The sequence below is a fragment of the Schistocerca gregaria genome, chromosome 1 (genome assembly GCF_023897955.1).
Source record: "Schistocerca gregaria isolate iqSchGreg1 chromosome 1, iqSchGreg1.2, whole genome shotgun sequence".
Taxonomy (NCBI): Eukaryota; Metazoa; Arthropoda; class Insecta; order Orthoptera; family Acrididae; genus Schistocerca; species Schistocerca gregaria.
In genome coordinates, this window is record NC_064920.1 from 524,031,923 (window position 1) to 524,058,394 (window position 26,472).

The 26,472-nt window shown below is 43.0% G+C and overlaps 1 protein-coding gene across 1 annotated transcript in view; it reads left to right on the forward strand.

Moving 5' to 3' along the window:
• The first annotated feature begins 7,968 nt into the window (after nt 1-7,968).
• LOC126356569 (odorant receptor 43a-like) overlaps nt 7,969-26,472 on the forward strand; it is a 44,354-nt gene continuing 25,850 nt past the window's right edge. The window contains exons 1-3 of the mRNA XM_050007385.1: nt 7,969-8,226; nt 12,332-12,481; nt 24,243-24,706. Of these exons, the coding sequence (XP_049863342.1) occupies nt 7,969-8,226; nt 12,332-12,481; nt 24,243-24,706 (872 nt within the window). The remainder of the gene's footprint in view (nt 8,227-12,331; nt 12,482-24,242; nt 24,707-26,472) is intronic.

The following is a 26,472-nucleotide window of genomic DNA, read 5'->3' on the forward strand; positions in this document are numbered from 1 at the left end:
CCATTTCCTATCGCTTTGCGTTGTCGCTCCTAGATATTCATTCGAGGTCACTGATTCAGCTTGCACCCTGCCAATGCGGTATTCTAACATACATGATTGTTTTTGCTACCCATGTTCACTAACTTACATTTTTCTACATTTAGAGTAAGCTGCCATTCATCACACCAACTAGAAATACTGTGGAAGGCATCTTGCATCGTCGTGCAGTATTTCAACGACGGCAACTCCGGTACACCATAGCATCTTCAGCAAACAGACATAAACTGCTGCTCACCGTCTTCGTCTGATCATTTGTGCCTATAGAAAATAAGAGCGGTTCTACCACAGTTCCCTGGGGTACTCCTGGCGACATCCTTATCTCTGACGAACACTCGGTGTCGAGGATGACGTACTGGGTCTTCGATCCACTCACCAACCTGGGGACGTAATTCGAAAGCTCGGACTTTCGTTAAGTCATGGGCTACCATGGAAACCGCTTTTCGAAAATCTAGGAATGCCTCCATTCGCAGTTTGCAAGGAAATTATGTGAAAAAGGGAGTTTTGCACGAGCGATGTTTCGTAAATCTGTGATAATTAGTGGACAGACGGCTTTCTGACACAAAGAAATTTACTATATTCTAACTCAGAGTATGTTGAAGAGTTCTGCAGCAAATCGCCGATAGTGATTTTGTTCTGTAATTATGTTGTTCATTTTTTTACGTTTATTATTTACAGGAATCACCAACGCAATTTTCTAGTCGCTTCGGGCTTTGCTCTGGGTGAGAGATTCGTGACAAATGCAGGCTAAATAAGGGGGCAATGCTGAACTGGGATTCCATCAGGACCTGACGAGTCTTTTGTTTTATAGCGCTATATATGCTACGCACGGAATACAGATAAGCATTGTCCCTATGTAATTTCGTAACCGAACAAAGTGTGACATGAAAATTCAGCAGTAGAAACATATCAATACTGTGATGTGTGGTGAATTTCTGTTTTTGTTCTTCTTGTAATTAAAACCATAATAAAACATTTGGTCACAGACATTTACTAAAGAGTCCAAATGAAAACCGCCTTTGGATATCTTTTGTTACACAACAAAGGAAACTTTAATTCATTTATTCTCACCATTCTGTGGCTGTTGTAGAGTAAGGGTACACATGATTCTATGAACCGTAACTTTGGATAAAATATAAATATCTTTTGGAATGTGTATTTAATTGCAGTATAAGTCCTGATCATATTCCATAAATATAACCATAACTTTGTATGAATATTTGCATCTTTCTGCTCAGTGACTGTAAAGTAAGAAATGGTGACGAATTGTTGTTCGAGGGTAGAACGACCCAACAAATCCCTTACGTATATTTTGTACAAAAGAATGGTGTTAAGTTGATCAGTCGATTACCTTCGATTAATGACGTCAGCAGTCGCTTTAACAGCTTGATATCTCGAGTCTCATTATATGAAGAGGCGGCAACCTGATGTATTCACGTAATTTACACCTGTTGACTGTAATCATTAAATTCATTAATGAGTATTTCTTTGCTGAGGTTTGCCGTCTTTGAACGTTTCTCTCGCCTGTCACGGAATTGTATAATAAATACTATTTTTATTTCCCATGGCGTATTGGCAAAAGTTTTCAAACAGTAATATCTTAGGCCGTTCTGTTGTGCCAATAACTCTAGAGGGAGACGCTTTAGTTTCCAACTCTTGCACTTGCTTCTCTATGCCAGAGCTTCTCCGTACGGGAGTCTGTGCGACAGAAAAAAGCTTTATGTTAGTACAATCCTCCTGCGTGAGTGACTTCTTATACATGAAATCTAAATCTTCAGTTTTCCTTTTTCTGTCGTATGTTACCGCCCCGGACTGATTGACGAGTGACTGGGCAGAAGCCTTCGATGCACTTTGTGGCTTTACGTATGGACAAAAAGTTCTCGGGTTCTCAACAAGAACATTCGCTAACGTATGACGGTGGAAGGTGTTTGCATTGCCCATTGAGCTTTCCGTAGGCACGTGAATTTCTGCTAATATTTGCTGGTCGAGATTTAAGAGTTCTTTCTTGGGCCGAGAGTGCAACAATCTCTGCTTCCTCACCATTCGTGCAGTCAGTCTACAAAGAACATTGCTTATAAGATTCTTGTTCGACCCATCCTGCAGCACTGATCAACTTTGTGGGACCTATGCCAAAAAGGACCAACATTTGAAAAGATATAAACAGAGGTATATCACAAAGGGTTACAGGTTTGTCTGACTCGTGCAAAAGAGTAATAGAAACGCCGAAAAACCTGAATTTGCACATACTTGAAAATTAGCGTCTACGGTACCGTGAAAGCCTTCTTGCAAAGTTTAGCTAGCCTGTATTGAGCGAGAAATCTAGGAATACAGAGCAGTTTGCAACTCATAGGACGTTTGTTGGACTTGAATACAAAATTAGACTAAATGTAAAGGGCCCAGTGGCATTCACGCATTTCTTCTACACGCGTTCTATTCTATATGTTAACGGAAGAAGAAGAACGTTAATATTATGTAAAATAGGAAGTACACTCTGTCATTTACTTCTTAGTACTCTGCAGAGCTTGGACCTCGATTTAGTTTAGATGTAGAATGATCTACATTCATAATGGGAGTTGTTTTCCTCATATGCCGACGGCAAATAAATATACGGTTTCATCTGGCACAGTGTAAAAATTTTAAGTGTTCAATAATTTACTTATTGACAATGTGAAACAACGAAATGGAAGTAATCCCGCATTCTCGTGAATGAAGAAGAAACAAAAAGAACATCAGTGTTGAACTCCATTGTAGGACACGATTCGTCAGCTTGTTAAGCGGGTCCGCTCAGTACTGGTTTCGCCTTGCAAGCGAGTGTTAGACGCAATGTGATAGCTATCCGAGAATTCTTTAATGAAATATTGTGGTATTGGAAAAAGAATGAGCGCTTGACAAAGTCCCAAAGGAGAAATGGTTTTCTTGGAGAACTGAGTATTAACCGCCCCACACAGCACTTAGAGGGGCAGTATTAAACGAGTCGGGAACAAGATACCTGTAGCAGAAAGGTATTAGCAACTAACATGTAACGTAAATAAAGTATTTTGGAATAAGTAATTCATGTATCATTAAATTGTTATTGGAGAACGGTCCAGGACGCAGATATAAAACTGATATAGTATGTTAAATAAGTTTAAATAGGTTTATATCAAAATGATAAAAGTGTTCCGTTGTGCAGTGCGTCTGAACGAACACTAAATACTTTGCACGCTTAGTGTAATAGAATACACAGAACAAAACATTTAGCGAATTAGGGGAATGGCGCCTGATAAATCTAATATGGAACAGACAACAATCCGTAAGTGTTATGGAATTTGTGGACTTTTATAAGTCGAAATTACTGAAACATTGGTTCCCCTTACTTTCGTTTTCGCCAGCTGCACGTTACGTGTCGATTGCGAACGTACGCGTGTGTTGGCAGTTTCTGTAACCATATCGACTACCATCCGAAGGTAGGAAGCATCTTTAAATAAGCGTATGTATAGGTGCTCAAGGGCCATCAAGCAGACAAGAGAAGAGATGTAGGCTTATGTAATCGTTCCACCTCCATTCGAAGCCTTTTCATTCTTGTTAGCAGTACCATTTCCTCGAATCACTGTGTTTATCCCCAGTGGAGGCCACAATCGACGAGCAATGATATCCTGTCATACGAAACGATTATTAATTTGCTTCCAAAAATTTTGAAACCCCGTAATATGTGTTCTGCCGGACAGCCTTGTGCTATTATGTAGACTTCTGTACAAAGAACAGTAGTCGTGGACGACTATTACCGCCATCTTTGTAGATGATAGCATGTATTATAAATATGTCTTGCGTATTTTTCCAGTTAACGTTACAGAGACTAAGCCGGGAAAACATAGGGTATGACCACTAGCTCAAATGATCTGGGATCAAAGACTGTACTGTTCTTCTGTCTTTCTTCAAGTAACTGTTGTCCACGTGACTCAGGAGCAAAGGTTTAAATTGCGGAAGAAGATGCAAAAGCGCCGTGTTACTGTGGAAGCCTTACAGGTTGCAGGTAAGAGTTCAGTGGGGACTGCAGAGGTAACACGCCAACACTTTGTGTTTTGTAATGTGTTACGTATTTTGTATATCCTACCAAACAATTTCGCAAAATGTAAATCGTTCTTATGTTATGCTGTCGGCCGGAATAGCTATGCTCAGAAAACATATTACAAGAATCTGCGGCACTGTTGATAATAATATACGGTTTGCGAAAGGGGCATGACAGATGTAGGTACCGTACAACAGCATGTATATTTACTAGTGTACATTTCTTTATTTATTACTAACAGATTAACGAGGATTGTCTTTTTACATATTGACAACCGTTTTGAAATGAACAATCACGAAAAATTACTTCTTAGACGTCTTGTTTTGTTTGAGGTTCTGCGGAGTTTCACCGTTTGTAAAATTTCCAAGAGACCCTACGAAGTTTTACTCATTGTATTCCATTGACTGCACTCCACCTCGTCACAGATCTGCTTGCCGCCCCCGGAAATTTTGGACCCGACCCTAACACTAACACTGGTTGCTTTCGCTTTTTTGTATCTACTACTTCAATGCATTTTTGCAAAAATTAAGTCATGTGTTTAATAAGGTTAGCTGAAATATGGAAAGGAGGTCTTGAGCAAATGACACTATGCAAAGTAACTGTTTGCATGTAACCATGTAACTCTTGTACCAATTGAGATACTGAAGCACCGGAAAATAATGTGAGAAATCTGCTGGAATTGAGAAATAAAACGGCCGCATTCCGCTATTCCGGTATGAGCATCTCTAAAAGGTGCTCTCGTGTTAGGCTCCGTTGTTACACGCAGAGATAAGATTAGATGTATTTACACCTTAGCAGCGGAGTCCGAAAGAACATAAGCGACACATATAATAGTATGCTTTGACAGCATTTCATGACACCTTCGTGTGGACCGACCTCTTGCGGGAATCACACAAGATGCTGCGAGAAATGAGGAAAACGGACAGGGGCTGCTACGGAAGTAGTGTGTGACAAGTTGGGAATTTGACTTGGATGGGAAACGTACTCGTGCAGCGAGATGGTTACGGGGAGCGCTCTAAGAAAGAGGGAAATCCTGGTTCGAGTTCAGGTGCGCCACAGATTTTCACTTGTCGCAAACTAATCGTTTCAGTGCCCCCATGCGGCTGAGATTGGTAGTTCTTCTCTTCCACCTTCTCTATGCTTACTTTGATTCTCTATGTTTACTTTTAATAACTTTGAATTTGGCTTCATAACACTAATTTATTTACCGTGCCTACTACACCGCGCTTCTCTTTAGTACACATGAAGTTAGTTCTTACTTGTTTGGTATGGTAGTGATGAGAATATAATAACGTGGCTCGGATTTTCTTTACATTTATCAGATTCTGGAACTGTATTTATTTCCAGACATCACTGACGTCTCTTTTAAGTCTATGGTAACTCGCCGAATGCAAGCCTTGTGGAGACTGTGGGTGGACTAATTGGTATACAAATGTACGCCGCTGATAAAGAAGGCGGCCGAAAACAGCTGTAAAAACCTCTCGACTGTAGGTAGGTTTATCCCCCTACAACACATCGAAGCGATTGCAGGCTTGAACTTCGTCATCGTTCATACCTTGTAAGTCAAGATGTCTACACTAGTGAAAGGATTTTCAGTCCAACAATTACCTGGTTGTGGAACAGGGAAATATTCTCGAATGCTTGCACCTAATCCTCTAAAGGATGCACTTCAGCTAAGAGTTTTTCGCCAGAAGAACGAATAAAGTCTTTGAGCGCTGGAAATGATGAATAGATATTGTTTTGTGCCCGTACTGTTCACAGGTGCAATTTCGTAACTGTGGCTCCAACTTTACTCTCAACGTGGATGGTATTAAAATATCTGCCTTGTAAGCCTAAGTTAACTTCTTTGAGAAAGGACAAAGTATCTACCAAGTAGGCCGCATAAACCAACCATTCAATATCACCAGTGAAATCCGCGGACTGTTAGGGGAAGACGACACCACATTGAGAAACAGTGTTCTACGCAGTTTCAACGATGTAGTCTATTAGCTTATGCACTGATGAGCCAAAACATTATGACCACCTGCTTAAGAACTAGTTTGTGCCACTTTGCAACGATATACATCACTGACTCTGCGTATCAGGGATACGATAGTTTGCTGCTAGATTTATAAAAGTATTTGCCATTAGAAGACTACTCACAGTAATGTAATTCGAGTAAGTAATGGGCCGCTGATTTTCGTATCCGATGATGGTTTCCGACAGCAACCCAGATTGGTTTCAAAGGATTTACCTCACGTGAATGTGGTTGCCGAGACACCAAAATTTCTGCATAATGTTCCTCAAGCAACTGTGTCACTGGCTCAGAGACGCGGACAATTATACCGCTAAAATATGGCTTCGCCCTCGGGGAAGACATCAAGCATGGAGGGAAGCAGATGGTTTGCAGCTATCATCATCTCTTCGATTACTATCACAGGTCCTACAGCATAATATTGCTCCCACTAGCCTACGCAGTGTGACGCCTTTTGAGCTGCCGTTCACATAATTCACGGAGTTTGTGGGGACGGCCAACGACCCAGTGCAGAAACACGTGATTCAGACGAAGAGGTGACATTTTTCCATTGGTCGTCGATCGAATCTCGATAGTCTCATGTCCACCGCAATCGTAATTTATGTTGTCGGTAAGTCATCATGTGAATACGAAGGTGTCTCTGCTGCTGAACTCGATGTTCAACAATGTAAGATTAACGGTGTGCTCCGAAACACTTATGCTAGCACCAGCATTATGCTCTTTCGGTAGAGACGCCACAGACCACCATCTATGCTACTTTACAGAGCAGAGAAGCATTTCAACTCCACGTTCTCTGAAGAGTCGTGGACGTTCTAACAAACCTAACACAACAAAGGTCAAAATTTTATAACGATTGTGGTGTTGCTCACTCTGCTAAATACTGCATTGTCGGGCAACAACAGTCATATTGTGTGGCAGGTGTCATTAGAGCACAGTTAATAAAGTCATTTCACGTAATAATCAAGAAACTAGGCACTCATCTTTTTGTGTTTCCCACGCTGGTCTCGTATTATCATGGCTCAATCGTTGAAAATCTAGGTGGTTATGATTCCAAGCTCGGATGCAAAGAGGCCTAGGTTTTACTCTGCTATATTCAAAAGTTTTGTAGATGCGCTTCACAAATCATTCTTGAAGATTACATTGAAAACATCTTTTTCACAGTCACTTTTAAAGTTCACATTTTATAAGCGAATTACAATACGCGTCTTTCCAACACGACGTCCAAGACTTAACCTTCTCAAGGTCCGACTCTCTAACAACTGAACAACTAACTAATAATATCTTACGCGCCAAAAATCAGAGTTACAAGTACGTCAAAGATCATAGTAACAAAAGAAAGGATACACATAAGAATAATATCATTGCAAAATAAACATATCGATGTATCACAAATGAAATCAAATCTGAATGCTGTCTCAGAAATATGTCAACTACTTTGCAGAAACACAGTAGAATATTACTGGTATCTAGAGGTTCAGGTGAGGTACCATAATGGTTACGTAATTCAAGTACCATTACAACGTCCAACCATTTACCACCTAGTGATAGTTTTACTGTCCTTTCCGTAGATGCTCACGACAGTAGCACGTTAACATTCGACCAGCTTCACCGGTTTCGAGATACTCGTCCACAGTTTTACTCTACCCTTTGTCAACGTCACTTATCTCAATTGATTTCCCCATTTTCAGTCCAGGTCTTTACTAGAGTAATCCTCCGTCCGTGTCTGCCCCGCTTACGTATTTTTGTCACCGTGTCATGGTATCCAACGACTCGGTGGGCAATGATCATAATGTTTTTGGTTGTCCCGTAGCTACGTTGTCAAACGGATCGGACAAGCTCCTCACATTTTCACTTGGGTTCAGGAGCCGCAATGGAGCGTTGCAGCGTCGACCGAGACGCCCTGCTGGGTCCCGGAGCGACTCTGCGCCGCCTGATGGGTCTGTGGCCGCTGCAGGGCTCCGGAGCCGAACGACTTTGCTCTGCCCTGCTGGGCGGTTTCTCGCTGCTCTTCATCGCCTGCCCCGTGCTCTCTGCCGGCCTCAAGCTCTACATGGACCCGCCACGAAAAATTGAAGAGACGGCACTGTCTTGTTTCGTGGCTTTCATTTGCAGCGTAATGTGGATCAAGGTGAGCATTTCAATTGTGTGGCACGCAAGTGGTAAACTGCAGTGATGTTTCAGCAATAAACCGCTGCCAGGTAGGTATGGAACTTGTACAGGAACATACCGGTTTCGTGATGTGAAATCACGTATTATGGCTTACATTTATAACACAGGTAACTTACAATTGGTAGTACGATAAGTAGAAAACAGATACCTATCCTAATAATCTGTTTTCAGGAAAACCGGATCAACATTGCAACACAAAGGCTCACGTTTGTGAGGGACCCGCAGTATTGTAATTTCATTTATATTGGCAAATATGGTTTTCAGAAGTAATCTATTTTGTATGACGACCACTTTGAAATATTCACGCGTCAGTGAAATATTTAAGCCCTGATACGGGAAGGAGGGGATCTCAGCCTCGTCAAAATAAAATACAGTTGCAAGCTACAAGATCACTTGCAGAAATGACTTGTTAAAAGCACGTTTACCTTCAATAAAGAGAGCAAAATAAGAAGACAAAAGAAGCTAAAATGCCCCTCCTCCAACCAGATAACAACACTGAATGCAGTCGACAAGGTAACTTGATACCAGGAAGCGGTGCAGAGCAACCCTCCAACTGCTTCCTCCACTTTATTTTATCAAGTGAGTTTTCTTAACCATGCGTTTCCAGTGTTGTTAAAAAATGGCTCTGAGCACTAAGGGATTTAACATCTTAGGTCATCAGTCCCCTAGAACTTAGAACTACTTAAACCTAACTAACCTAAGGAGATCACACACATCCAAGCCTGAGGCAGGATTCAAACCTGCGACCGTAGCCGTCGCGCGGTTCCAGACTGAAGCGCATAGAACCGCTCGGCCACACCAGCCGGCCCTCTGTTGTTAGCTGGTGGATTTAAATTTTATTGTTCTCTTACTTTTTTCTCTCTTTGATGTAGGTATACATACTTTTAACGTGTCATTAACATGTCAGTTTTTCAACGGGTCAATTTGAACTATAACTACCTGCTTGTTACGTATAATAGTATTTTATTTTGACAATGTTGAGTCCCCCTCCTTTCCGTATCAGGGCTAAAATGTTTCACTGAAGTGCATTTCATATTGGTTGTGGCAGAGCGTAGATTATTAGGATAGCTATCTGTTTCTCTTAGCCAACGACCTTGCTGCAGGGGTAGCACCGACTCCTGTCAGATCACGGAAATTAAGCGCTGTCTGGCTTGGCTAACACTTGGATCAGTCACCGTCCGGGTCAGCCGAGTGCTGTTCGCAAGCGGGGTGCACTGAGTCTTTGTGAGCCTATTGGGTAGTTACTTGAGTGATAAGCATCGTCATCGGTCACGAAAACTGACAACGGCAGGGAGAGTGGTGTGCTGATCACATGCCCCTCCGTACCCTCATTCATATCCTAAGGACTGAGGACGACACGGCGGTCTGACGGTGTCGTTGCGCCTCCACGGCCTGTTCGGACAGTCATAGCTTCTATATCTTTTTTGCCGTAGTATTGATTGTACGTTCCTATGTTTTAGATGTACGCTTGAAGATGTGATTTAGCTTCACAAAAGCGCTTGTGTTCCTCTAAAAGTTCATATACAGCTTAAAAGGGTTTATTTCTGAAACACTGGCTCCTTAGCTGCGATTCCTCTCAACAGAAAAAAAAAACTATTTGCGATCTGTAATGAAGATGGTGTGCTGTCTGAAAACCATGTGTCCTACTTCGCGGGGATTTTTGCAGAAGTGGACAGTCACACAGAATTCTTACACACATTACCTAACACAAAGTTACTCCTTAAAGAGAGCAATTACATCTGATGGGCTTAGACGCCAGTTCTCCTATAAATGAATCTTTAATCTCTCTCTCTCTCTCTCTTTCTCTCTCTCTCTCTCTCTCTCTCTCTCTCTCTCTCTCTGTGTGTGTGTGTGTGTGTGTGTGTGTGTGTGTGTGTGTGTGTGTGTGTGTGCACGTGCATGTATGTTTAGTCTGTGTGAGAGAGTGCGTTAATCATGCAGCAGGCGTAGAACCGATCGTGAAGAAATTCCCAATGAAAATAGTGAATACTTTAGCATCAGGAGCCCTTCTATGGCTATTCAGATATTTTTTCGCCACAAATAAATCTGAGTAAAAGATTTTTTCGGACTGAAATTCCATACCTTTTGTAATTACCTCGAAATTTCGTGCGATTTAAAGACTATTTCCTGATTTATAGCATGTGTAAAGGCGGAATGAAAAAAACGGAAAGAACGCGTCTTTCCAAAATCTGATCTAAGCTGTTGCCGCTCCAACCTCGTACATATCTTGTGGATGCGGATGTTAAGTCGCTCTCCGACCAGCGAAAAATGTATTTCACGAAGGTCGTATAGACGACACCGGACGTCTCCATCTTCCTAAAACAGAAACCGGAGCCAAACAATAACCACTTAAACAATCAGTTGTAATACAGTAACCCGTTGCGTGGATTTTTTTTTGTACTATGAAGATGCCACTAATGTCAAGAGAAGCAATGGGTACTTCGAACAGCGCTGTAAAGTAGAACGTAGACGTAGTAATTGTAATATCACCATATTCATCTACGCGCCGTTCGAATAATTTGAAAGCGCCATTAATTTCATCGTCCGCTTTGTAGTTGCCGTTCAGGTAACCAATTATGAACTAATTAACAAGGAAACTGAAATAAACCTATTTCTTGAAGAATATGTGCAAGGAATGGCACTGGAGGAAGGGCAATGGAATTTTATAGAAGGCCACAACCAATTACAGTAAATACGTTTCGAAAAATTACACAAACGAATGTGTGTGTGGAAATGAAAGGGACGCAAGACTATATTTGTTGGCTTACTGGCCTGCATCAAGACTAAAATTCACAAGTATGCTATTATACTTTAAAGGATACCAAACGGCATGTATGAAATTAAACGACCTTTAAGCAGTACCTTGAACCGCAAACAAAATTTACAAAATTTTTGTCTCAGGCGTACCGGTCGACCATTTTAATATTCTAAAATGAAATACACAAAATATGTAAGTCTCACGCTACTTATTATTTGGTTCGAAGATCTGCTTGTAGATAAACCAACTTTGAAGCAGAGAGATCTCAATAGTTAGAAATACTAAAGACAATAGGTAATTTGTCAGAAAAATAACAGTTCAACAATACCTATGTCCTATGTTAAATATACGAGGATAATGAGAGGCAATATTATATGACTTTATATCCATGCTAGAATTAAGCTGTACATCGTAACTACGAATCAACGTTATAGTAAACTATTAAGAGTTTCTTATGAGCGAATGGCGCACCAGCGAATAACATGAAAACTTTGTGGAAGCAGAATATAATGAAACGCGGTTCATACTAAAAATAAAACAGAAAAAATTAAAATATTTGATAAAGCATTGCACGTCAAAGTTTCAAAGATAACTTAAATGTAGGTAGAATAGACTATGCGCATTTAAGTACTTAAGAGTACAAGTGTAACCACATTAGAGGAGAGTATACTATAGTTATTCAGAATGGTTGATGATACAACGGTGTGACTGACCTCGGGATATTAGACGTACGTTACAAAAATAATAACAGTTAGTTCCTGAATCAACTTTTTACAAAATTTATTACAGTTGGTTCCTGAGTCATTTCTTGAACCCGTTCATTTTATTAAATATGCGTGATTTTTTTTGTATTCTCTTACCAAATTGATTCACCGTTGGAATCTTTTAGCACTTGTTAGGACACATTTTATAATTTTTAACATGAACGTACAGCAGGCGTCGTACACTTAGTTGATACACTATACGAGGCGTGGTCTGTGCTTGATCACTTAAAGGTCTGCAGCTGCTGAGAAAGTGCTAAGTAAAAGCACAAATTTCTGTTACAATTCTATGTTCTTTACGTCGCCACGCCGTTGTTCTCCTTTTACTCAAAAAGCGTGAAAGTTGGCCTTGGTGGAAGTACTGTAAATAATTACCACGTGGATCATAATTCCTGCTTTATTTTAAATAATCAAATATTTTTCCCCCTGTTCTCTATTAATCCACGTGCACTGCTTCCAACCTTTCTAATTGTAAACGTAGATCAAATTACGTCAGTGATTACAAAATTACTTTGACCATATAATGACTAAACTATAATTTGCAGGTTGCTCTTTTCATCGGACAGAGAGATACGCTTCTGCAGCTGGTGGACCTGCTGACGGTCGTCAGGAACCTGTACAATAACGGTGAAGGCAACGAGTACACCAGACGTCGCTATCACAGACTAATCCAACGCGTCTATTTATTCTTACAGGTTTGGTTTACATTTCAAATTATTGTCTCAGTATTGCCTGTCTCTATAGTCTCCAAACTTTCTGTATTTCTCCATATAAAACAAAAAAGTCTACAAAACCACATCACAGAAACACGCATGTAGTCTTATAGTTCGTCTCTCCGCACACTGAAAAACTCTTCCACTTGGTTCGGCCTTTCGTCTTCAGATTTCAAACGTAATTTTCATTTAAATATCATTTACTGTGCCTTACGAGCGTCTTGATCCTCAGCACCTTTGCTGTGCAGAAATTCCAGGGCCAGGCACGTCATCCATTCTTCGATATGCGTTAACCACACAGGGGGTTCTTAAAGTTGTAGGAACTGCAGTGTTTTTATTCATTTCGAAATACTCGTATACCATGGATAATTATCAATTCTGTGGGATACAGTAACCTTTTAGTGTCACCTATAGACTTCAGTTGTTGTGACCTGACACGTCTTGAAACTGACCAACTGATTTATAAACAAAATAGCAGTTTTAATCTTGCCACCTACTACTCTTGGATGAACTTCTCCAGAATCCAGTGTCTAGAAATAAATAGTTTTTCTCTTCCTATACTTTTCATCCGCAGTAAATAGCTCAAAGCATACGTTGATATATGTTTTCGTTGGGGAGTTTATAATATCTTCATACGCAAGCGTCACTTCCCAATCTAACATTTCCAAACATTCAATATGTACCAGTACAACTGATCAACACATAAAAGAAACCTGGTTCGTCTGCAGAGTTAATGTGTTGATGATTATGTAACATGTGACGCTACTTACGTCAATTTTACACGGAACGCTGCCTCCTACTGTGTCCCCCCTCCCCTCCCCCCTTCCCTTACTAGGCAAACATTCTTAAACTTCTGTGTTTTCCGGTACATCTAAGGCGTCCAGTCAGACTTACCATGGAGCCACATTTGTTTACTTCTACTGGCACGTCGTCATATGGTCATTAGCAGAGGTGTACACAAGTTTTTTCTTGCGAAATTACCGTGTCTGTAACAAGTACCAAACCACTCGACTGAACTTACTTTACTTTTTCGTGTCAGGAGATTTGTTTCAAAATCTTTCAGCCCAATGTCGGACCAAGTCCAATGTTTCTCTCTTCTCAAGCCATAGTTCGTCAAGGGTACACGTTGTGGGGCAGATGGAACACTGTAAAAGGTGTTCCATATCCTGAACTTCACCACAATCCCATTTGTTTTCTCCTTCGACCTTGAAGCCCCATTTGACTAGGATTGCTATAACTGGTGCTACGCCTGTTCTGATGCGGTTCTGTGTTCTCCAAATCTTCCAGCTAGATGTACTGCCGCTGGGTATTTCTCGTGAGGCAGGGTAGCCCATCGGAGGCTCGTTCAATTCACTAGTGAGGAATCTTTTGCAGCATTTAAGTCTGCTACGTCCACATGAAGAACCAATGCCGCGGGTGGCACTCGCCGAAAATCAGTTAAAACTTTTCTGTATGTTCGTGCGCAATTCTTCGGGATTTAGGAGATGAGAATCCAGCTGCTTTGTATATTTTCCCAAGTGGAGTGGGTTTCATGCATCCGCATCCTGTTGTTAGCCTGCATGTTTCATTAAGGACTGTAGTGACTTTTTTTGGGTGTGTGGATCGGGACCATACAGGGCACGCATATTCTGCCGTGGAGAAGCAAAGTGCTTGAGCAGTTGTTCATAATACAGACGGACTAGCTCCCCATTTACTACTCGTCAGTTTTCTTAAAATATTGCTCCTGGCAGCAACTTTTTGGCAAGTTTTTTCACAGTGATATCAGTAGGTCAGTGATCTATCCAGAACGACTCCAAGGTATATTGGTTTGTCCGTATGGTCCAGTTTGTTGGCATTCCAGGTGACGTTCAGCTTCCTGTTTGTCTGTTTTGTGCGGAGGTGGAAAGCGTTAACCTGTGCCTTAGATGGATTTGGTTTGAGGGAGTTCTCTTTATAATATTCAGACATCACGTGTAGCGAGCTTTCTAATTTTCCTTCTACTTCCTCGAAGCTATTTCCTTGCGCTGTAATGGCCAGATGATCGGCATACAAGAAATGGGTAGTGCGTTCCGGTGTTGGTTGATCATTGGTGTATAGGTTAATTAGTAGGGGGGCCAGCACACTGCCCTGGGCGACACCGTTCTGTTGTCGATGCCATCGGCTTTTCTTTCCGTCCAGCATTACATAGAACTGTCTCTTTTGCAGCACAGATTCAATGATTTTTGTGACCTGATGATCCTTAAATGTACAGTTCAGTTTTTCCATGAGCTTTCTGTGGTTGACGGTATTGTATGCTACACCTGTTATTTGTTTGTTTTCATACCCTTCCTCTATGTGTTCTGTGAGTGCTAGGATTTGACTGGTGCATGATTTCCCGGGTCTGAATCCCACCTGTTGGGGAATGAGCTTTTGTTCTGCGATATTTTCTATGCGGTTTAGGATCATTCGTTCGTACAGTTTGTACAGATGGCACAGGGGTGTTATTGGGTGGTAGTTCTTCGGCTGAACTGCGTCTTTCCCAGGTTTTAGTGGCGCCACAACCTTTAATTTCCTCCACATCTTTGGGATCTTACACGTTTTTAAGCAATGATTAAAGAACTGCAGGATCCACTGCTTGACACTAGGTCCGAGCTGTTTTATCTGTTCCACACGTATATCGTTGACTCCCGCTGCTTTGTCGTTTATCATTGACTTCATTCCATAGTTAAGATTTTTCATGGTGAATGGTATTTCGGACATGCTTGACTCGTGACTCTGAATTCTGCTGATTTTTATTTTCTGACATTTCTTGTTGGGTTTTCCATTTAGTAGGAGCTGATGGGCAATTTGTTTGGGTGTTACTGAAGAACATTCTTTAGCTGTCCCAAAGTCACAATTAAGTTTTTTTATTACACTCCTGGAAATTGAAATAAGAACACCGTGAATTCATTGTCCCAGGAAGGGGAAACTTTATTGACACATTCCTGGGGTCGGATACATCACATGATCACACTGACAGAACCACAGGCACATATACACAGGCAACAGACCATGCACAATGTCGGCACTAGTACAGTGTATATCCACCTTTCGCAGCAATGCAGGCTGCTATTCTCCCATGGAGACGATCGTAGAGATGCTGGATGTAGTCCTGTGGAACTGCTTGCCATGCCATTTCCACCTGGCGCCTCAGTTGGACCAGCGTTCGTGCTGGACGTCCAGACCGCGTGATACGACGCTTCATCCAGTCCCAAACATGCTCAATGGGGGACAGATCCGGAGATCTTGCTGGCCAGGGTAGTTGACTTACACCTTCTAGAGCACGTTGGGTGGCACGGGATACATGCGGACGTGCATTGTCCTGTTGGAACAGCAAGTTCCCTTGCCGGTCTAGGAATGGTAGAACGATGGGTTCGATGACGGTTTGGATGTACCGTGCACTATTCAGTGTCCCCTCGACGATCACCAGAGGTGTACGGCCAGTGTAGGAGATCGCTCCCCACACCATGATGCCGGGTGTTGGCCCTGTGTGCCTCGGTCGTATGCAGTCCTGATTGTGGCGCTCACCTGCACGGCGCCAAACACGCATACGACCATCATTGGCATCAAGGCAGAAGCGACTCTCATCGCTGAAGACGACACGTCTCCATTCGTCCCTCCATTCACGCCTGTCGCGACACCACTGGAGGCGGGCTGCACGACGTTGGGGCGTGAGCGGAAGACGGCCTAACGGTGTGTGGGACCGTAGCCCAGCTTCATGGAGACGGTTGCGAATGGTCCTCGCCGATACCCCAGGAGCAACAGTGTCCCTAATTTGCTGGGAAGTGGCGGTGCGGTCCCCTACGGCACTGCGTAGGATCCTACGGTCTTGGCGTGAATTCGTGCGTCGCTGCGGTCCGGTCCCAGGTCGACGGGCACGTGCACCTTCCGCCGACCACTGGCGACAACATCGATGTACTGTGGAGACCTCACGCCCCACGTGTTGAGCAATTCGGCGGTACGTCCACCCAGCCTCCCGCATGCCCACCATACGCCCTCGCTCCAAGTCCGTCAACTGCACATACGGTTCACGTCCACGCTGTCGCGGCATGCTACCAGTGTTAAAGACTGCGATGGAGCTCCGTATGCCACGGCAAACTGGCTGATACTGACGGCGGCAGTGCACAAATGCTGCGCAGCTAGCGCCATTCGACGGCCAACACCGCGGTTCCTGGTGTGTCCGCTGTGCCGTGCGTGTGATCATTGCTTGTACAGCCCTCTCGCAGTGTCCGGAGCAAGTATGGTGGGTCTGACACACCGGTGTCAATGTGTTCTTTTTTCCATTTCCAGGAGTGTATGTTCCAAGCGAGCTACTGTGGGTCATATCCATTCTTTCCAGAGTTTCGACCCATTTCCTTTGTCTTGTTTCACTAATCATTTCCATTAGTGTTTCACCACACTGGACTACTTCTTCACTAAAGGGGTCCTGTTCGTAAAGCATTTCGTACTCCCTCAGGATGTTCTTTGATTCGTCAGAGAGTCCTGGGATGAAATGCTCTCTGCAGCCTCGGGGTATGTGTCTTAGAGAAATCTTTTGGAGGGTCTCTACGAAAGTTTGATAATTTTCTGGAACTGGGTGTAGATTTTTTATTTCTGCATCCAGTTTCACAGCATATTCTGTCCATTTAGCCTTTTTAAAGTTGAAGCGTCTGCGGAATGGTATTTTCGTTGTTCTCAGAGCTGCGTATATTTGGATTCCGATAGTTCGGTGTTGTGTTTTAGGAAGAGGTGCGTATGCAGGTTTTAAGCATCGGTCTTCCACGTTTGCGCTTACAAAACAAATATCTGGGTTGCATTTGCGCTTCCAGATTTTGGTGCTGAACGAGCTTGGTAGCTTGGGATCATGGATCAGGGATAAGTTATTTATTTCCACCCACTGCTCTAATTTATTTCCGTTGTCGTCTGTATGTTTGTAGCCCCATGATGTGCTGTGGCAGTTTAGGTCTCCTACGATGAACTGTGTTTTCTGGTTGTTGAAGTTTGGCGGCAAAGTCAAGTTGAACTTCTCTCCGGGCGGCTTGTATACTGACGTTACGGTGAAGGTGCTACACTCGACAGGCAGTTATTCTAAGTTACTGTATGTAGTTCTGATTGTTGATATTATGGCCATCTCAGGTTTTGTGAAGACAGCGCTGCCATATTTAGGATGTGGATTTTCTATGGCTAATTTCATTCCTTCAATTTCTGGTCTTATTGCCCCTTCTTTCTTGTGTGTTTCTTGTATACACAGTATGTCCCATTTGCGCGTGCGGCAAAGTTGTGATATGATTTGTTGTTTGTTTTTGGTGATACCCTCTACGTTTAGGCTTGCAATCGTCAGAGTTGGCTCTGAGAAGGGCCCATTCTTTTTGCTTTTCCGGTGTTGGAAGGATTGCCCGTTATCTTTTATTGCAACGTTTCCGGGGGACGCCGGCATTATCTGACAGATGATTCTCGGTCTCGTATCTCAGATAGTGCATGCGTGGAGGCTCCTTCCTTGTCCCCCGACTGAAATCTTTATTGACACACCTCACGAACATTGGTAATCGCTCTGTATCGCTCGCTTCATTGTTCTCTTCGAATATAAGAGAATAAACTTCAAACTCTACGGCTTTTCATTTTAACATGTTCTCAACACTGGCGGCTAATTCTCCATAAGGTGACCTGCAGTCTGTCGCGATAAGGTCAGTTCAGGAAACTGTTCTTTCTTCTCAGGGTGTAAAATATCGACAACGTTCTCAAGGTGGTCTTTGACAAACTCACCACCTGAAAATGATTTTGAATTCTGTACCACAACTTCGGCAACAACGTGACTCACTTTGATGAGTCAGACTGACTGTGGAGATACTGTCTCATAACGTGGCTGATGCGCAGGAACGTCAGTTCCCAGTTCGAATATTTTCTCTGCAGGAAACTAGTCCTGAATTTATCATATGATGACGCATGTTTCATGTTGTAATGTCGAGTGAAGTTTTAATCCGTGAAAACTGAAACCCTATCTTCACAAACTAAGGACACGGCTCTTCGGATTCGTGCACCGGATCAGAAATGATATGGATCCATCCGACACTTCCTTTTCTTCTTATTACATTCAGAAACTACAACCACTTTAATTTGGTAGGGGCTTTAATCCCACTGTCAAACGAAGGTTTTCGTAGCTCCAACACCGTAAACACTGCGGCAACGGACAACTGACAACAGGGAATGAAAGCAGATTTATCTTTAAGGCCAAGGATTTTAGAAGAATGATAACCACAACACTTTCATTGTAGTACGCTGCAGATCCTTCAACAAAGAAAGGAAATACGACAGACGTGGCTATTGTTATTGTACATATAGGTGCCCCCACAAGCACTTAGCTTTTCTTTCTGACAATTCAGGGTTCCCAAGCACTTGAGGCATATGCAATTTTTGATGTAAAGGAAGAATCTTTGTAACATATTATCTTTCCGAGAACGGCAGCGGACCTTAAGCAACGATACATATGGTCAGCAGGATGGTAGTTGGACATTTGTGTTCCTTACCCTAGAATCTGATGACCTCAGAAGGTAAATCCCTTAGTGCTCGGAGCCATTTTTGAATCATTCGACTGGGGAAATTACGAATTGTCTCTTACAAAATTGACGAAATAAATCTCCGGTGAACAGCCTGGTATGAGTGTGCATAGGACATTATGTCCTATGCATTCCTACCAGGCTGTTCACCCGAAATTTATTTCGTCATAAAATACGCCTGGGGACATTGAAGAATTTTACAAAATGTCACTAAAAGAGCTGGAGAGAAATGCTAGGTCTTAAAGTAATTCTGTATGGAGATCAGACGAACTGCACAAGCGGTAGTATCCCGTTGTGGGTATGCACCCACAGGAAGAGAAATGTGTTCAGATAGCCAAGAAAAATACAACTTTATTACAACACGGAAGGTACGCAATAACGCGGAGCAACTGAAACAGGTGCCGAGCGAAGGTAACGTGAAAATCGCTCTGATCTGGTAAAATATTTTCACTAATAGCATAACAGTTGAAATTATCTGTACAACAAAATCCTATACTGGAACTGGACTCGAACCTCGGTGGGCAAGTGCTCTACCGGCAGATCTATCCAAGCTCGACCCATAATCCGGCCTCAGAGCGTTTTCATTTGCAGGAAGCTTCGTATCAGCACAACTCTGCTGCAGAGTGACAATTCAGTCTGGAAACATCCCCTAGAATGTGGCTAACTCATGACACCGCGGTATCCTTTCTTCCAGGAGTGCTCGTCTTTCAAGGTATAAGGTACTGACGGAAATAAACCTGCGATTATGGGTCACGAGTCGTTCTTATGTAGCAGTCAGTAGAGCGCTTGCTCTTGGAAAGCGAAGGTCCCAGTATCGAGTACTGGTCCGGCACACTGTATCAAACTGCCAGGAAGATACACGTCAGCGTACACTTCACTACAGGCTGAAAATTCATGACAGTTCTTGGAGGTGTAACTTCAGCACTCACTCTTTCAGGATCGAGAAACGCTGCAGTAGGCAATTTCGGCAGTGGATATGTCCTGGATTTCTATGGCGTGCACTGCACTCTGGAGAATATACTCCCTGCAGTTTTTGAAGCGGAGCGTTGATGTTGAGCCTTGGACTCCCACTGACTGGCTAGCTGCTAGAGCGACTCCCATAAAGGCCACTCGGAAGAGGGGTACTAGGAAATTACGACAGTATCACGTGGCTCATAGTGCCTGCACAGCAGCGCTGTTGTGTACCGCAGATGTTGCGGCCCCATTGTAATTGAATGGGCTGCGTTTGTGTTGCAGGCGCCTTGAGAATACGGCAACCCACGGTTCTCCGTTGTGCGGCGTGTGGCTCTCTAGTACAGTACCATTCGTGTGACGCACACACAACGAAGCATTGTCAAAGGGATTTGCTCCTTTTTGATCTTTTGTTTAGATACAACTGAGAGCTGTCAACGAGACAAAGCAAGTGCGGTTCCAGGTTTTGGTTCTGGGCAGTTCCAGTGTGTTACTGTCTGCCCCCTTCCACACCACCCACTCAATTCTCCCTCCTCCCCCCACAAATATTAACTGTCACAGTTTCACCCTACTATAGAAGGATAGTTCTTCTCTTGCCTTTGTCCCTCACTGGCGCGGGTTCAGCATGCTTACTATCGCATTGGGTATCGTTAATTTAAGTGGTCGCTGGATGCCTTCCTGTCACCACCCTGTTACCGCTCCGGGACGGAAAACATTGAAGCGCCAAAAAAATTGGTATAGGCATGCATATTCAGATACCGAGACATGTAAACAGCCAGAATACGGAACTGCACCCGTGCGAACCATTCAACGACACATAATCGATATGGGCTTTCGTAGCCCAAGAACCACTCGTGTGACCTGGATGACTGCTTGTGCCTCGCCTGGGCCCGTCAACAAACGGCGTTGGACTACTGATGACTGGAAACATGTTGCCTGCTCGGACGAATCTCGTTTCAAATTCTATCAAGCGGATGGACGTGCACAGGTATGGAGACAACATCCTGAATCCATGGACCCTGCATGTCGGCGAGAGGGGGGGGGGGGGGGCGTTCAAGGTGGTGGAGGCTCTGTAATGACGTGGAGCGTGCGCATTTGGAGTGATATGGGACCCCTGATACATCTAGATGCGACTTGGGCAATACCAGCAGGACAGTGGGACTCCCCACACGTCCAGAATTACTACAGAGTGGCTCCAGGAACACTCTTCTGAGTTTAAACACTTCCGCTTGACACCAAACTCCCCAGACATGAACATTATTTAGTGTATCTGGGATGCCTTGCATCGTGCTGTTCAGAAAAGATTTCCACCCCCTCCTACTCTTACGGATTTATGGACAGCCCTGCAGGATTCATGGTGTCAGTTCCCTCCAGCGTTACTTCAGACATTAGTTGAGTCCATGCCACGTCGTGTTGTGGCAGTTCTATGTGCTCGCGGGCCCAGGTGTACGTGTTTCTTTGGCTCTTCATTGTATATGTGTCCTGTCAATGTACAATGTTGCTCATATGAAAGCTAGCAGACGTTTTTCGAAATGTTTGTGAATCATGTAACAGTGGCAGGTACTAGGCCAGTACCCACCTAGTGGGATGTGGGAAACCGCCAAAACACACATCCAGGCTGGCAGGTGCACTATCCCTCATTGTTAATCTGCCTGTCGTTTTTGATCCGAGGCGGCGCAATGCCCCGTCCTGTAAGTGGCTGCCTCTTTAACATGCACAGCGGACGCAACTTAGGTGAATATGATTTTGATAATGATTATATAAAAAGGCTTACTAATACCGATACAAACGAAAGGGGAGAGTGGAAAAAGAATCTATGAAGTAAATATTCTTAATACACGTATGTCCGGAACCAATGGTTTCCCTGATACGACTGTGTACATTTACACTTTATGACAGCGTCCCCTAGAGTCTAAACTGTAAATATGCACTTGAAAGCAAACAGAATAAGTATTCCACGTGGCCATTGTTCATGTGAAAGCAGGCTTCAACACGTTTCCTCATCGACGCCCGTATACGCTTAAGAATCTGAGGCATGTTCAGGATGCATTAACAACCATACATAATGAGTCCGCAGTGTTCACAGACACTATCAATGGGGCTGGAATACACAAGTATGTTTCCCATTCAGAGAAACGCACAGATTCAAGTCGGGTAATCTGGCAAGGCATGGTATTGGCGAGCGACGGCAGATACACTTGTCGAAACGCTATTTACCAGTACTTGGGTACCAGGAGTGAGATAAAATCAAATGGGAGCCATCTACGACATAGTAATTTGCCCGCCATTGCAGAGTTTCCAGAAGAAACGTCGCTTTAGACATTAAAAGCGCTATGTCTTTGGCATGACTGTCGTGCAGACATCTTATCAGTGAAACAATTGTTTATTAGGCTTATTCGCTTGTTTCTTCTACTTGCACCCTACCTACAACAATCCAAAATCTGCATGTGAAATATTTTAGTATGACAATAAAAATTTGCTTATATCCATAATTAATACTTCATTTTGGCATAACATCTAAGAAAGTGCATTTCAGAAAATGTAGTATTTGAGAAGAACGTGTCCAACGATTTGAGAATATCATGTGTTAAACAATCAATTTTAGAACGATTAGTATAACAGCAACAAATTCTCGCAGCCTTAATTTACGCTATAAAAACTCGAACTGTGTACTCACCAATATCAGTATTTCACTTGACACTAACGACATATATCTCCACACTAGCTTCTAAATGAGGGAGTGATGTATCTTCCAGTCGTTTCCGTCTACCTTGGGGAATAATTATTGGTATTTCTCTCCTGCTCACATTTATTTATTTTATGTTTGATTTAACACACTGCAAAGAGTTTCAAGCATGTTTCGCTCGTCATCACCCGTTTATGAATACAGATGTTATTTGAAGAAGAAACGTTTTAGTCCAAATTAACATGGATAAGTTTCTCTCACATGTTATGCTGTTGGAGTGGGGTGGAGGAGGGCAATGGGTGACCATAAATCGATTCCATTACTGTCTTCTGTTGGTGTATGGATGCGCCTGGTTGTTGTGATTGATACCGAGGCATGTGCAGGATACAGATAGTTTGGCCTCATTTGTTATGGCGCGATAATCGTGTGATATACTTTTTATACGTCATTTGTCCACTTACGATTACACTAGTGCACTGTTTATTTCAACACTGGCTTTGAAGTACATTCAATGTACAAATATGTCTCCACGGATGTAAACAGTGTAGAAGCAGTGTGAGGGCGTTACAACGTGTGGACGAGTAAAGCTTACGCTTTGTTCAGCTTTATTCGATGTTTGTTAGTCGTTTGTTTCACAGTGGCACATCTTACATCTATTGCATTAGTACTATCTGCATACTGCACAGACTGTGTATCAATTATAGCAACACACACAGCTCTAGACGATTAGAGGCCAGCAGAAGACAAGATTGGAAACCGATTTGTGCCCACCCACTGGTTTCTCCGTCCCCCAAATACACCAACACTCACTCCAGCACCAGAAAAAGTGAAGAAAACAGTTCTATGGTAACTTAAACTAAGACAATTTACCTTCCAATAACATATGTAAACATAAACGTCTGATGAGAACTAAAACATGCACGAAACGCGGTTCAGTTTTTTAAACAAAACAGAAAGTAACAAATGTGTCTGGCAGCAGAAAAACACAAATAATTTTTCCAACCAGTCACGCTTCGTAAACTTAATCATCATGACTACAAATAATTGCGATTGGTAAGTCAGACTTTCTGATTTCTTTCCTTTAGTGGACGGGTCTTTCCTTTCTCGCTTACCCTGTTCCATTTCCTATGTTCTACCCATAGAGGTAAGAAACGTATTTTATTTTGCTGTTAATAGCAGGTATGTACAGTGTGGCAATTTGCGCCGTTACCTGCCTAGAATGTTCCTGGTCAGGTCGTAAGCTCATTCACTTGGGCCGCCCCTGGCAGAAGCAACAGAAGCAACTGAACACTATCCTGTGTTAAGTATGTAATTTATAGAAATCCTTTTGATTCTTTTAGTTCTCATGATATATTTTTCTCTGAACGTTATCTGTGAAATGTGGAAACATGTGAAGGTTTATGAATGTTTGTGCTGAAATGAGTGACATGAGGGAGGGGGGGGGGGGGACAATGATAACCCTTATGGTCCCTCCACTCTTCCCGCACCCCTTCCAATCCCCCTACCCCCTCCACCGCCCCTCTTGGATCCGCGGTAGAGGTCAACGTGTGACGTGTGTGTTTGTTGCGTTCGCCAGGCGGCGGCTGTGCCTGCTTTGATGGGCTGGGTGTCGTCGCCGCTGCTGTCGCACAGTGTCCACGGAGGCGACCACCCATCGCCAGACAGCAAACGACAGTTGCCCGTCTCCCTCTGGCTGCCGATGGAAGTCCACACATCGCCCACCTACGAGATACTGTACGTGGCCCAGTCCATCGGTCTAACCATAGCGGCAGAATCTACAGTCTGCATCGACATTTTCTTTTTCCATATGATGCTGGTGATAGGAGCAGAGCTCGAAGTTTTAAACGAGAACATTTCTGCTGTGCATAAACTTCGTAAGGAGACAGGAAAGTCAAAACGTCGAGACTATATTTATGAATATCAGGCAACGAGTGAAACTACGATGCTCTCTTGCGATGACTCTTATACAGCAGGCCTCCTAGAACAACGCTTGCAGCTGCAGCTGGTGGATAACATTCAGCACCATCAGACAATCCTCAGGTCAGTGTAGAAAGTATATCGTTTTGATTGCCTTATTTTACACAGCTTTCTTTAACTCAGACGTTACAGTTCCACCTGTTATCTATATCAATATCTAAATTACGTAATCCACTTCATAGTGTGTTGCGGAAGGTACTTCTGTCACCCTTGTCATTCTCTCTCTTCTCCGTTTTACTCCCAGCTGGTGGGTGCAAAGGTTTGTTGATAATCTCCGGAATTAGGACATATTTCCCAGATCTTTTCGTCGTGTTCGTTTCGTGGAATGCTTGGGGGAGGAAATTGATGTTGGTAGGAGAGCTCGATTAAAAAGACAGTAATACATATACAGAAACGTACAATATTAATAATTTTTTTGAAATAGCTACACTTGATACTTAGATACATACACATAACTTGTAAGGGCTGTATGTTTTTCTTTGGTACACGGTTACATACAGTGACAGTAAACAGTCCTGAATGTTGATACATTTTGATAGTCAATGTGTTGTGTACATAGTTCCGCGTAGTCAGCGCGTACACAACTTTCCCACTAGAGCGCGCCCCGCTAGGCAGAACAACGCAGGCGCAGCACTCGTCAGTCTCCGCACTACGAGATGGTGCTTCCATAGTGAAGGACCAAATTCTGCTTCCGCCGATCCGCGTATTAATATGTAACACAGCCAATGAGATTGCTGCTAACGTAGAACCTTTTCTCCTCGCAGATCACACTCGCGCAGTGATACATGAGTGCACGAGGTATTATAACGAGTGTACAGACCTCCGATTAGTGAGTCTGCACCAGTCTGTACCGGTCTGCATTTGTCTGCAACAGTCTGTACGAGTTATACATTTGTCTGTACCAATCTATAGTCAAGTTTCAGTCTGCATCCAATAAGATTACCATATTTCTGTACATAACCATGGAGATAAATGTATAGACACTTTTGTCAAGTATCAGAGATATATGTGAGAATAAGATTAACTACCAATACCAAAGGAACTTCAGATTGTCAATTGTAAATAGCATCCAGAACCAAGTAAAGTAATTTTTATGTTTGTTGTTATTTTAATATATGTGTGTGAAAATTAATCAAGTTCTGTTTAAAGTTGGTCACCGTCAATCTGCTACTCTAAGTGTGCAAGTGGCATTTCTATCGTCTGACCTAACGGCAGAAGATAAACACGCCACGATAAGACCACGAGACATATTGCTGACACTCGCCTACTTTGTTAGAGCGACAAGTCAAATAATCTGATGGTGTGTGCACTGAAGGACGTACAGTATGCTCACCACACTATGAATATTGGTAGTGGTTAGTAGTGGTGTGCTACTTCATTGTAAAGCTACTCAGTGCAGTCTTCCGCACAAATATTCATACGTTTATAGATGCACTGAATCAGGAGAAGCATTCGGAATTGCAGATCCTTCTCGAAACCAACCATCGCTTAAATCTTGACTAATAATCAGTATTGGTGGCCAAAGACTTCCTGCATAAGAAGTCGCCCTCATTCTGTCAACAACAAAGTCAAAGAGGGCGGAGGTGCGGACAGAGTCTCAGGGCACTCTCTTGTCCTTGGAGTGGGAAACTGCCCGTAAAAGCGAAATAATCTGCAATGATGAACTCCAGAAAAATGCAGAAGGCAATGGAAACCACTTCATTAAAGACACAGAACTTGTATCCACAGGACATGTGTCCTCTAATTATTGGCAACAGATTCCGGAATAGTCCCCGATTCGGATCTTCGGGAGGAGACTGCCAAGGAGGAGGTGACCATGAGGAAAAGAT